This window comes from Zeus faber (genome assembly GCF_960531495.2).
Source record: "Zeus faber genome assembly, chromosome: 8".
NCBI classification, from domain to species: Eukaryota; Metazoa; Chordata; class Actinopteri; order Zeiformes; family Zeidae; genus Zeus; species Zeus faber.
This window is the reverse complement of record NC_137195.1, coordinates 27,901,916-27,914,765: the sequence shown is the minus strand read 5'-3', so window position 1 is coordinate 27,914,765 and position 12,850 is coordinate 27,901,916. Positions and strand designations below refer to the sequence as shown.

At 42.5% G+C, this 12,850-nt stretch overlaps 1 protein-coding gene across 1 annotated transcript in view; it reads right to left on the bottom strand.

The window, feature by feature from the left end:
• Positions 1 to 12,850, bottom strand: part of LOC307233687 (ankyrin repeat and IBR domain-containing protein 1-like) — a 54,940-nt gene that overhangs the window by 15,472 nt on the left and 26,618 nt on the right. Inside the window, exons 6-10 of the mRNA XM_080005069.1 lie at positions 12,404 to 12,492; positions 12,112 to 12,256; positions 11,064 to 11,230; positions 6,523 to 6,611; positions 4,900 to 5,030 (exon numbers count right to left, since the gene is read on the bottom strand). Of these exons, the coding sequence (XP_079861195.1) occupies positions 4,900 to 5,030; positions 6,523 to 6,611; positions 11,064 to 11,230; positions 12,112 to 12,256; positions 12,404 to 12,492 (621 nt within the window). The remainder of the gene's footprint in view (positions 1 to 4,899; positions 5,031 to 6,522; positions 6,612 to 11,063; positions 11,231 to 12,111; positions 12,257 to 12,403; positions 12,493 to 12,850) is intronic.

Below are 12,850 nucleotides of genomic sequence, written 5' to 3'. Positions count from 1 at the left end.
ATTATTAATAAACATGCTGCTGTCATTATTATAACATATTTCCATATGCCACTTTTTACATTTATCAAGCTCATATTTGCACACTTTTCTTTTTGCATTTCATTGAAAATAACTACAATGTACAATTCTTATTATTGAGCTGTTAATTACTTATCATATTTATGTTTTTGAGTGAATTCAGTGTATACTCAGTGTGAACTTCATGTTCCCCACTGAGCTGCTCAAATGCCTGAATATGTCCAACGGGGGATCAATAACACTGTCTTATCTTATCTTATCGAAAAGGGTGTCTTAAAAACATTTAAAAAGGGAGTTTGCGCCACCCGATCCTCTGCCACCTAGCAGTTTGTTTTGGGAGTACAACATCATGGGAGGGTTAAAAGAGGATAAAGGGTGACTGAGTCTGCTGCCACTAGAAGTCACCACGAAATCCCAGCGGGCGTTGTGGAACAAGAAAAACACTCCACGAGCACTCACATCTGCTGCCTATTCGGGCGCCAGTAATCTTTTTTTGTTTTGGGTTGTTTTTTTTAACCTTCCACGATGCCACAAATACTTGGTTTCAGGAGGTTTTCACTCACTCACTCACTCACACACAAACACACCCCTACCTAAAGGCTGAGACCCTCATCTGGCTCGGAAACTCTGTGCTTACACGATACTTGAGGGAAAAAAACCCGGCAAACCCCAAAATCAATACCCAATGAGGAAAAAAAGAATAAGTGTGAAGTCACACCAGAGGGAGGGAGGGAAATGGCAGTGCAAAGATAAAAAAAAAAAAAGAAAGAAAGAAAGAAAGAAAGAAAATAATGTTCCTTGGCAACAGCCGACTCCTGTGTTTCCAAGCAACAGGGGTAAAGCAATTTCTTACCAGGTAATAACTGGTCAGGGGAGGCTGAGCCACACACCCCTCCACCACCCCCTCTCTGGGGAAAAAAAGGCATGCAAGTCATCCACCATTCTTTACAGAGAAACAAATCTCGCTCTCGCTCTCGCTCCACGGCCTCTTTTTACCCAGGTTTTTGGATCGGGTGGGGGAGGCTGAGGCGTGGACGACTACAGTGTGTCAGTCTGGTAGTCTAGCCTGCCCTCCAGCGTCAGCCGGTGGTGAAAACAAGAACATCTCCACCCCTCTTTCTCTCTCTCCTTCTGCGTCTCTTTATCGCTACCCTGTTATTAAACCCCTTTGAACCCTTTTATTCTTCCTCCCTGTACGCTATATCCAATCTATGCATTTCTATCCCCTCTCTGTGACTCATTCAACGACTGACCGCCCTCTTGATATAGTCAGTCATTGTGTGTGTTAGGTTGTTGAAAATTGGAAAATCTTTTCTTTTGTGTCTAAAATTTGGGTAAGAGTTCAGTAACAAAGAGAGGAGTACTGTATCTCCGGAGAGACCTTGAGTGGAAACTGTAGGCCAAGATGACAACTCTCCTGAGTCACATGAACCTAATCTTTGCCATTCTAATGAGTTAAAATTTTTAATGTTTACCTCTCGGCCTCTTTTTCACTCTTTTACACGCACACCATCTCGTCTTAGTTTTGGCCTTCCACTCGGGTATGTTTGGCACACTGGCATTGCACACACACTTCAGACATCGGAAAGCAATTGATCGTGGTAAACGGAGAGCATCTCAGCCGACGCTTCCAGCTGAATCTCAGTGTGAACTCTTAGCTTCTACTCATACAGCTATCACTACCACAAATGCTACAGAAAAATGTATTGCCGATGACTTGAATCCTTTTTCAACACAGAGCAGACAGAGCTGTCTGTTGCTACAAGGACAAAAGGGGAGCGATGCAAAAGTACCTCACTGTGACAGCACATTTCATTAATGAAGGCTGGGAAATGTTTGCAGGTAATATGAGTTGAATTCAATACTTTTCAAGAACTTCATAATACAATTATGATGGTGAAATTTGAGATTTTTAAGTATTGCAGGAAAGTATAAAGGCAAGTGCCATATATTTGGTAGAGGGGTGAGGTAAGTATTATACCCACTTTCCTACTGCGCCAAAAGCCCGGTAAAATTTGCTAACATCCGGCATTTGTCATCAGTGGGAAAGGAAAAACCCCGGTTTCAGACCTGGGTCAAATGACCCTGCAGTAGACACAGGCTTTTATCGGCTCCCCCTCAGATCGACTCTGATGTAAACACGACACCCGGATCGCACCCGCTAATTTTGGCCATTTGGCCATAATTTCACTGGCATGATGCGCGTTGAAGTTCCGGATGTTGGCGTGTAAATAGACAGGAATATCTGTGTATCATTCCATCATTTCATATCCAATTTAGTATCCAAAATCAGAAGTTAATGATTTTATTTTTTCCATTGTCACTCCACCCCCCCCCCCCCAAACCATTTCATGTGGGACCATGAAATGTTTTAAGTGTGGGGATCGCTCCGTGGGGACCACAGTAGAGAATCCCCATTCTCTTGGCCAGGCTCCGAGCCACTCCAGCATCGTCCCAAGAGTCTCCGCTCCCCGTCGCTGAAGCACCGACATGCACGGATACGGAAACATGCGTGGATACTCCACGTTGCTTCTACTGTAGTGTTGTGTCGTTCACAAATTATCTGATTCTTTTATCATCTTTTATCAATTATCTGAATACTTTTTCATTTTCTCTTCCTCCTACAAACACAAATTTCACTAGAATCTCTTTCTCCACAAACCGGGGTTCTGAGCAGATTACAGCAGCTTGTAGTGTGCTCCCCATGGCTGCTGGGCACTTCTACAGTTCATATACTCTTTATCACTGTGTGGTTTTCACAGTCACATTTGCATGAAAGCCAGTGAGCTTGTGATCGGTGTCACTTCGCTGCCCATTTGATATTATGGTGGATATTCAGTAACGCTATTGGATGGTCTGTCAGTCTCAATAGGTGTCTTTAAAGCACACAGCAGATGCTGTCCATCACAATGGAGAAATGCAACACACACCTTGAGGGCAACATTTGATAGGATGGGTAGGTGTTTGAATGTGTTTTTTCTGTGTAGGTGCGGCCGTACGCACAATGTTTACTGGCGTACAACTGGAGGCACTGCATAACCACTTTGCTTGTTTTGAATTAGTATACCATTTCATCCAACTGTGATGTCAAGGAAGATGTTACTTACGTATCAAGTGGATGCCCAAAAGCAGGTACTGCACTGCTTTAAGTCCTACCATAGTAACAATATTTACAATATGAATATTTAATACCTGTATTTGACTGAATTTGTTCTGGGAAATATTTTTACAATGTATGTCAGGTGGTATACCGAGAAGTTGGTAGCACTTCTCATAATGTATAAAATGTCAATATAGAGAATCGTATTGTGATCTATCTCATCAATATCTGATAGAAACGATAATGAATCATATTGTGACCCTTTATATCTAAAGCCACGTTCACACTGCAAGCCTAAGTGCTCAATTCAGATTTATTGCTCGGATCCGATTTTTTTGTTTGGCTAATGACATTGTTATATAAATGTGGCCAATATCAGATTCCAGTGTGAATGGGTCACAGTTCTGAACTGACTCGTACGAGCAGAAGTAACAAAGACGTCACACGCTGTCATACGGAAGTAAACACGGCAGGCAAATGGGCCGGGTGGTTGTCAGGTGGCGTGGGACCGTGTACCTTGGCCCAAGCTCACGGATGAAATCTGTACATCCGGACAGGGGCACGGTCCTATTTTTGTTTCGTTCAATAAGGAAATTTTGTAAAATAAAATGTGCGCAAATTTCGCCCCGATCGCTCCCTCAGAGGACGCGCGCACACACACACACACACACACACACACACACACACACACACACACACACACACACACACACACACACACACACACACACACACACACACACACACACACACACACACACTTTTGGGTACTGTGCCATTCATAAAACGTGGCGAATGCGAGTACTTCCTTCCTGGATCTATTTATTTATGTATTATTTATTTTCCCTCCCCACGCTGTATACAATGCTTAATGGTGGCGTGGGGGCCACGGTGGGGAAGAGCGCGGTGCGGGTGCCGTGGCGTGGGTGCCACGGTGGGGACGGGTGCAGTGAGCCTCACTCTGCTCGCCGAGTTTATTCTAGAAACACAAGGGTACGTATTTTTTGCGTTCGTAAACATTTTGTGCGCTGCGGTATCTAGAGTAACGTAAAAGTCGCATGAATTCTGATTTGACTGTTCAGAATGAGGCCGCATTGCAAAAAATCTGACCTGTATACGATTTGCTTGTAATGGGCTACAGTCCTTAAAGTCAACTCGAAACAAAATATCACGTCAAAATACCTCAAAAGCTCCTGCTTGACGGTACAATTTCACTTACTGGTTGCACTAGCAACAGAAATAAGTGTTTGTGTGTTTCTATTATGATTTATTGGACTGTCAAAACGATTACAATTACATGAAAAATGGTTTGTTATCCATTTGAACAATTTATAAAATAAACTACCATTTTAAAGCTATTTTATAGCTGTTAATAGTTTCCTATATTACTAATGCAAAGGCCAATATTGTTCGCAAAGAAAAACTTCAAGGTCATAAAGCCACTGTTTTAGATTTGTTATATTGTTAATGCAGATTCTTTACTTTTTAACAAAAGGAGTGTATGCATATAATATGGGATTTTTTTTTTTTTTATGTTTTGACATTCATGGAATCCAACTTGTATTGCCCAAAGCTTGAAAAAGTGTTAAAAGCCAGATGGGCAGAAAAAGGTTAGGTTTGACCAGTGGCCCTTTTGATTCCTGAGCGGACGTGTTCCTCACAGATCTGAACCAGGTTCCCAACAGCAAAGCACCATCCCAAGTTCTCCATGTTCACCACAGCAGGTGCGTCATTATGGACAAGGAGTGTGGTGCGAGTCCTTCCGGATACGCCTGCCTTACCTTGGCACACTGCATGTGGTTACAGCCCTCGTTCTTCTGTATCGGCGACTTGCAGTTGGCGCAGGGTTTGGAGTTTGTGAGTAACCACAGGCAGTTGGCTGCGTCCTCATAGGCCTCGCTCACTCCAGCCACTGCAGAAAGGGGGGGGGGGGGCGTTGAGAAGAGAGATGGGACGAACAAAAGTATAATTATGCGGAATGAGAATGGCCTTTACTACAGTGCTGAAATAGGCCTGTCTGACCTATCCGAATTGAAACATGCTTAGTGTACAAACCGCTTAAGATGTTTGGTGGCTCTCAAAAGTACATAAAAAAAGGAATTGGCTCTTGTCAAAGCACCTGTGATGTTACGTGTTTAAAGATAAGATAAACTCAATTTCAGAAAATTGACGGGGAGGATGGTTTTAAAACAAAATGGTTGTTTTTTATCTCCTTGTGTGACCGTCACATCTGTGAAGTGGCACTCCCATCTTCAACATCAATTACGTTATCCACAGTCCAATTACAACCTATAAACATTGCGTTGTCAATATGTGAGGGACTCATTTGAATTAATCATTTATCATCACCATGGCGGATTTTAATTGGCTCAGCTCCAAACGGTTTGCAATTAATGTCTGACTGCAGCGGAATGCTGGGCAATTTAGCCTCAGATTAATCACTTGATACAAATCCTAAAAATCCTGTCAAGAGGGGATTGGCTGAATAACAAGTTGCCATCCCGTGGTGCAACAAGTTATCTCCGCTGGATTGCCCAGACCAGTGCCTGTCTATCGGAAGGATTTATGGTAGAATAAACAGGTGCCTTTTGGAACTACAATGCCCAAATCCAAGACACTATGGTAGCCTATATGTCACATTAGCAATTACACCGATCAGCCACAATCTTAAAACCCCCACTATCAACCACTAATATTGTGTAACTCTCCTTTGTGCTGGCAAAACAGCTCTGACCCATCGAGGCATGGACTCCACACGACCTCTGAAGGTGTCCTGATCAGATGAGCAGATCCTTTTAGTCCTATAAGTTGTATATATGTATGACCGTACGTATATGACAAATAATCTCTTAAACTTGAACATGAAGTTGCGAGTTGGGGCCCCCATGGATCGGGCTGGTTGTTCCAGCACGTCCCACAGATCCTCGATCAGATCTGACCCAAAGCCAAGCCATCCACATGATGTAGTAGAACATGTGATTCATCTGACCAGGCAACCTTCTTCCATTGCTCCATGGTCCAGTTCTGAGCTCACGTGCCCATTGTAGGGGCTTTCAGTGGTGGACAGGGGTCGCATTAGCACTTTAACCTGTCTGCGGCAGCCCCATAGCCAGTATTAACTTTTTTAGAAATTTGTGCTACAGTTGCCCTTCTGTGGGGTCACTTCACAAGGCAGTGGTTTTAATGTTTTGGCTAATTGGTGCACGTCACTATGGTAAGCTTTGTCCAATATGGAACACTATGTTGCTACAATATCCTCTGTCCTATATGTTCAGAAGATGGTGTACACATTTTGCATTTTTTTCATACATATTTGGTATATAGTTTGAACGAAAACAGCGATGATTACAATTTTCACTTTAATATACTTAAACTAAAGCTGAGTAAGTTGTGTCAGTACTCACATTCCTTTGGTCTCATCTCGGACACTTTCTGTAGCCACATCTTCCAGGTCTCACAGTCACAGGGCTCATGGGCTTCTCCCTGACACTCCCTCGAATAAAAACACATATAAAGAGACGGGTAAATAAAGACAGGTGAGGTATGGCCAAATTGGTGGCAGATGAATGAAAAGACTGAGGCAGATAAGACAAACAGGTAAACAAAAAAGACTGAAGTAAAACTGACAGTCAAGTCAGCGAGCCAGAGAGATGGATAGAAATCGACAGATCCCAAAAAAAAAAAAAAAAAAGAGCCGGAGAGATAAATAAAACAAACAATCTGAACGGACAGGCCTGCGTAGACATAGACAGGCAGGCAGGCATGCAACTGCGCACCTAGACAGAGAGAGAGGTCTTGAGTAAAAGACCCGTGGTCATGCTGAGTTTACCGCACATGAACCATTCCAAAGCGCTGCATTCCGTTGCTCTCAGTACAGATGCAAGAAATGGGTGCACACATAACCTCCCACAGTGCTTGGAGACACGGTCAAAGACGTCAGACAACATCATTTGATCATATCTGCCTCTGAACCAAATGCCTCCCACAATCCACCTACTGACTCCTTACTGTCAAAAGGGGTGGGGGGGGGGGGTAGGCACAAATAGAAATCCTGTGCCTCTGTAGCATCTGGCTAGGTTTTCCAGTGTCATGTCAATTCACCGCTTGAGCCAAGCTGACAAGTGAACTGAACAGCACCTTCTAGGGTGAGCGTAGTCGGCCATGGAACTGTTGGTTAGGCGTGGGACTGCTTGTTTATGTTTGTGAGAGGGGTTTGATGTTGGGGACTTGGTGGCGCATTCTGCGAGGAAGCAGAATATTTTTTATTAATAGTAACATTGTCATGATTCACAATGTTATTTTTCATTTATCTCTTCATCAATTTCAGATAATGTTAAGTGTAATACTATAATTGTTATATTCATGTCATGGGTTAGCCCGTCGCTAACCTGACATAAGTAGGCAGCATTTTTCCCCTTTGATACGGATCTCAGCGTGAATACCTCTTGCAGTCAACAACCGACGTTTCTGACCTTGCACCTCACGGGGAGCTGGAATGTCAAAGTAGGATCAAATGCCAATTTGAGGCACGGACACGCAATCACCCAGAGGCCCTCAAACTTTGTGAAAGTGCAGTGAGGGCACAGAGCGAAACTTGGCCTTATATTCATGCTTTTTAGTCCAGCGGGAACTCTTCATCTGACAGGATTATTGTTGACATGATGCCAAATTCCAAGACTCCAATATCGACATGAGGTCAGGCATTGCAGCGCTGAATGCTAAAATATACTACTCACAAAAAGTTAGGGATATTCGGCTTTTGGGTGAAATTTCAGGATGATCCTAAAATGCACTATAACCTTTACAGGTGAACTTAATTTGACCTTCTCTAAACTTTTGATGTTGGTCCAACTGTTCAATGTTTCAGTACTTTTTGCTCAACTTGCTGTTCTCTCACAAGGAGCTGAACGGTAAAATTCACAACAGGTGTTTGATCCATGAATCGACCAATACATTTCCTGGTTCAATAAGAATTGGTATTTAAACAGTTCTCTTCATCATGCTGTTCATGTTTTGACATCATGAGACCAAGACGACACCTAACAATTGATCAACAGTACATCGCCATTGCGAGGCTTCAAACAGGATGTTCTCAGAGGGAAGTGGCCACTGAGCTTAGAGTGTCACAGAGTGTCATCAGCAGCTTGCAAACAGAGATACAGAGAGACTGGAAGAGTCACAGAAAGGCATAGAGGTGGACGTCCTTTGGCCACATCCCACACTGATGACCGCTTCATTGTGAACAGTGCCCTGCGGAACCGGATGATGAATGCCACTCAACTCCAGGCACATTTAAGGGAGGTGAGAGGCACCCAAGTGTCACTTCAGACCATTCAAAACCGTTTACATCAGCGTGGTCTGCGTGCTAGACGACCTGCAAGGGTACCTGACCACCCACTAGCCACAGGCATCTTCGTCTTGCATGGGCCAGGGAGCATTTACGCTGGATGAGGGACCAGTGGCCTCAGTGCTGTTCTCTGATGAAAGTCGATTCACATTGAGCAGAAATGATGGCCAACGATGTTGGAGACGTCAAGGTGGGCGCTATGCATCCGCCACTGTTGTCACCAGACGAGTCTTTGGTGGTGGTGGTGTTACAGTGTGGGCAGGTGTGTCTAGTCAATACAGAACTGCCCTACACTTTGTGAATTGTACAGTCACAAGCCCATACTACCTGAATAACATCATTAATCCAGTCATTGTGCCCCTGCATGAACAACACAGGCCTAATTTCATCTTCATGGACGACAATGCTCCAGCTCATCGAGGTCGCATCATTAGGGAACGGCTGCTGGAGACCGGGGCACCTCAAATGGAGTGGCCTGCACTTTCTCCAGACCTGAATCCCAGAGAAAACCTATGGGATCAGCTGAGTCGCCGTGTAGAGGCTTGTAACTCTGTACCCCAGAACCTCAATGACCTGAGGGCCGCCCTTCAAGAAGAGTGGGGTGCCAGGCCTCAGCAGACAGTAAGTCGACTTGTGAACAGCATGAGACGTCGTTGTCAAGCTGTAATTGATGCTCAAGGGCACATGACAAGTTATTGAGACATTGACATTTTTTGTTGTGGTTTACCCACCACTGTTGTTGGCTTTTGTTTCAATAAATTGTTTGAGATGAGGAAATCACCATTGCATGCTTCTACTTAAATGCCCTACTTCCATGATATAATATCACTGTAGCGTGAACTTTTTACATTTTCCATAAATTTCACCCGAAAGCCAAAAATCCCCAGCTTTTTGTATATAGTGTGTGTATATACAACTTACATTGAAAAATAGATGCAATATCAGCATACAGGCACTAAATAATAATTATTAATTAATAAATAGAATCTAATGTGGTAAATTTTGTTCAAACATTTCAACATTTGAATACCGTATTTCCTCAAATAAAAGCCGGTGGCCAAATAAAAACCGGGAATCGAATAAATGCCAGGGGCTTGGGGAACAACTGATCAGAGCTGCGGCGCTGTTGCAGTCCGGAGCTCTGCTTCCAAACAAAGCAAATATGTTTTTTTATAGTAGATGTATTGAATTTACTAAATTTCCTTCTGCTTGTTGCAGATCGCTCCTTGGGACAAATGCCCTGCTCTGAGCGTTCTCACCGTCCAGCGCTCCAAGCAGGAAGTGGTGCCTTCAAGGCGAACTGGGAAAACTGTAATTCCAACATCGGCTACCACCACAAGTGCGACTTTCAAGGTAGCTAGTAGCTCTCTTTTTATCACCATACATGTGTTTGCATGGCATGGCACCCAGACTGAAGTTTGATTTAAAATTCATGCTAAAATGTGATTAAATGTACTTATCAAACAGAGGGATCCTTCCAATAAAGCCTCTTAGCACTCTTCAGCTGAGGTAAATAAAAGCCCCGGACACTATTTGAGGAAAAACGGCATTACAAATTGAGTCACCATGAAAGAGCGACCCGTTGACACAAGGGATGTTTATAATTAACTGTTTAACCATTAACCGACAAAAATAATTTTGACCAATTAAGACTATCAGATAACAGTTAAAAATAATATGTTACTTTTGTTTTTTAAGTAATAAAAAAAAAAAAAAAACGTTTGTTGCATAGTAAAAGAAAAATAGGCTATACAATCTATATCTTAAATACAACTCATGGGGGCGACACGTGCCATTTATTTCAGGCATGTAGGAAGGACAGCTTAGGCAGCCCCCAGGTGGGATCCCCAAATCCAAAGGTGACAGCAGTGGTAAGCCAAGCTTTTTACAAACGAAACAGAGTAACGGAATGAAAATTCTATATTTATAATAAACTGTTTAACGGTGCGTGATTGGATTATATATTATATATAATGTGTGCATCCTCTAGTAAAAATTTTAAAATGCAATTCATCTATACGTTGAAGGAATACTGAGGTCCAGATTGAGTACTTGAGTACTCATGCCCATCCCTTACGTCGTCAATTTGTTACATTTGTCCATTCTAAATAGTACATTTTACCATAACGTCTGATAACGGCTAATGTACCGTTATGTACCGAGGGTTGGCTATCGGTCAGAAAATAAATTCAAGTATGGGAAAGCCTCAAATTGACCTTTTAATTATAGTCATGAAACCACAGAAACATAAGCCTGGGTTTGGCAAAGAAAGATGGCCTTGCAGAGCAGCACCAAAAATATCTTATGCTCTCAGGGATGTTTCTGGTAGCTTATATCACTTTTACTTACTGCAACTATATATCAAGTCGATATCTCATTGCTAAGTCTGTGGTAATAAATGCCAAAGGTGCAAAGGCAAATTTGACAACAATCAGTACTCCGCTCCACGGCTCTCGGACTAATGAGGATTCAGAGCAAAGCCCAAAGACGAAGACTCCAGAGGAGAAGAAGATGAAGAAAAAAAAGAAATCCAAACGCTCCCTTCTACATTCTAGATAATGGCACGCAGGGGTTTACAGAGCTTGGGCGGATGCTGACCAGCAGAAGATGTGGCCCCTGCCGCAATCCACAGCAGGGGCCCTGAGCAGGGGAAAGCTGAGGGGGTCCGAGGTGGAGGTACCAGGGCCCTGGGTGTTCAGTCGCACCGCCCGCTCGCATCCTGCCCGGGGGCACCAGCGGATCGCGGGGTTGTTCTCCACAAACGCCTGTCAAAGGTAAAAAGAAAATGGTTTGAAACTGTTCCGACTGTAGAGTGATGTCATTTTTCACGGTTTGAGGACGGTTTTGTCGGTAGGCTACTTGACATTTTTATTTCTGTTTTGCACACAGAGAACGTTCTCAATTCTTTTCACATTTTAAAAAGAAAAAAAGGCCTTTCTTTATTTCATACCCAAAATCAATGTTTCCACTTCGAGTGTATTCTTTTGTTATTAAATTAAGGCAGGAAAAAAAAAGGCTTGTGAAATGTGAGACATGCGCCGAGGCCTTAGACTTTAAGTCAGTTAAACCTGATGATAAAATACTAAACAACCAGTTTAAACCGTCACCATCGCGGTGTTCTATTTTGTCAGTAATTTACCCCAAACCGAAGAACACCAGTGTCAGCCAAGGAAAGTTAATATTTCGCAACAGATGCGATGCAAACAGAGAGGTTGACAATTTGACAAAGGCCTGCATTGCCTGCAACTCTTGGTTTTAAAAAAACGCCGCTCACGCACAAGTTCTAACCGAGATAATGAGTGTCTTAGTCGAAAAGAAGATAATGCCCTATCTGTAATGAAATAGAAACCACGCAATTTGAAAGATGAAAAAAATAAAAAATTAAATTTCCTCCTACCAACTTTTCATTTTTTTCAACTTCAAATTGACTAGCTCGTCTTTTGAACTCTCTTTTCAGTTAAATCATTGAACTTGTTTTATTTCACTTCTGTTGTACTCTTACTCGACTCCTAGGCAGAATTATCAAGGCCCTTGAAGTGAAACTGCAGCCCATTTATTTATTTGAATAATGGTAATAAATATACTTTTAAAGGGTTTATCCAAAAGACCCCAAAACAAATAAACTTCCACTGTGCAGTCTCTCCACCTTGATGTCAAACTGCAGGTAGCGCTTGTCCATTTCCCTGGAGACCACGCTCTCGATGACTTCCACAGGAACCAGCTGGAAACAGTCGACGGCCGGGCAGAAGATGTTGTGGGCCTCTCCCTCCTGGATCTTTAGATTCAGGAACCTGTAGGGTGCATAACGTATTATCAGAGGTGGCACTCACAACCAACAATTATGCGTGTTAAGAATACAAGTGGGCAGAAAATTCCCATTTGATATTTGTATTTCAAATATAAATCTGAATATACAGCATATGCTTTATGTAACACACCCTTCCCAGCAGCCTCGGCAGAACTCGTGGCTGCAGGACATGTCGACAGGTTCCTCAAATACGGAGATGGAACACATGCAGATACCACACTGTCAAACACAGAGGAAATGTTATTCAGCAAAATGCGGTTTGTTTTGAAGGCCACAATCTTCTCTTAACCAAAAGTAAAACAAAAACAAGCAAGTAAGCACAGTAGAAAGAATACATTAAATGTACACAATCCATTATTTAAAGCATTATTTAAAGCTATATCAGCCAGCTCTAAAGCTGGCTGATATAGCTATTATTATAAGATATAAATTATTATTATTATTATTATTAGCTATTATTATAAGATATAAAGAAAAATGTACATTTCATACAACTTTACACACCAATATTGAATATTCAATTCTGGCTGTGCAGCTTTTGTTTTATTATAACTTGTATTTTTGGGGTAAATGCCCT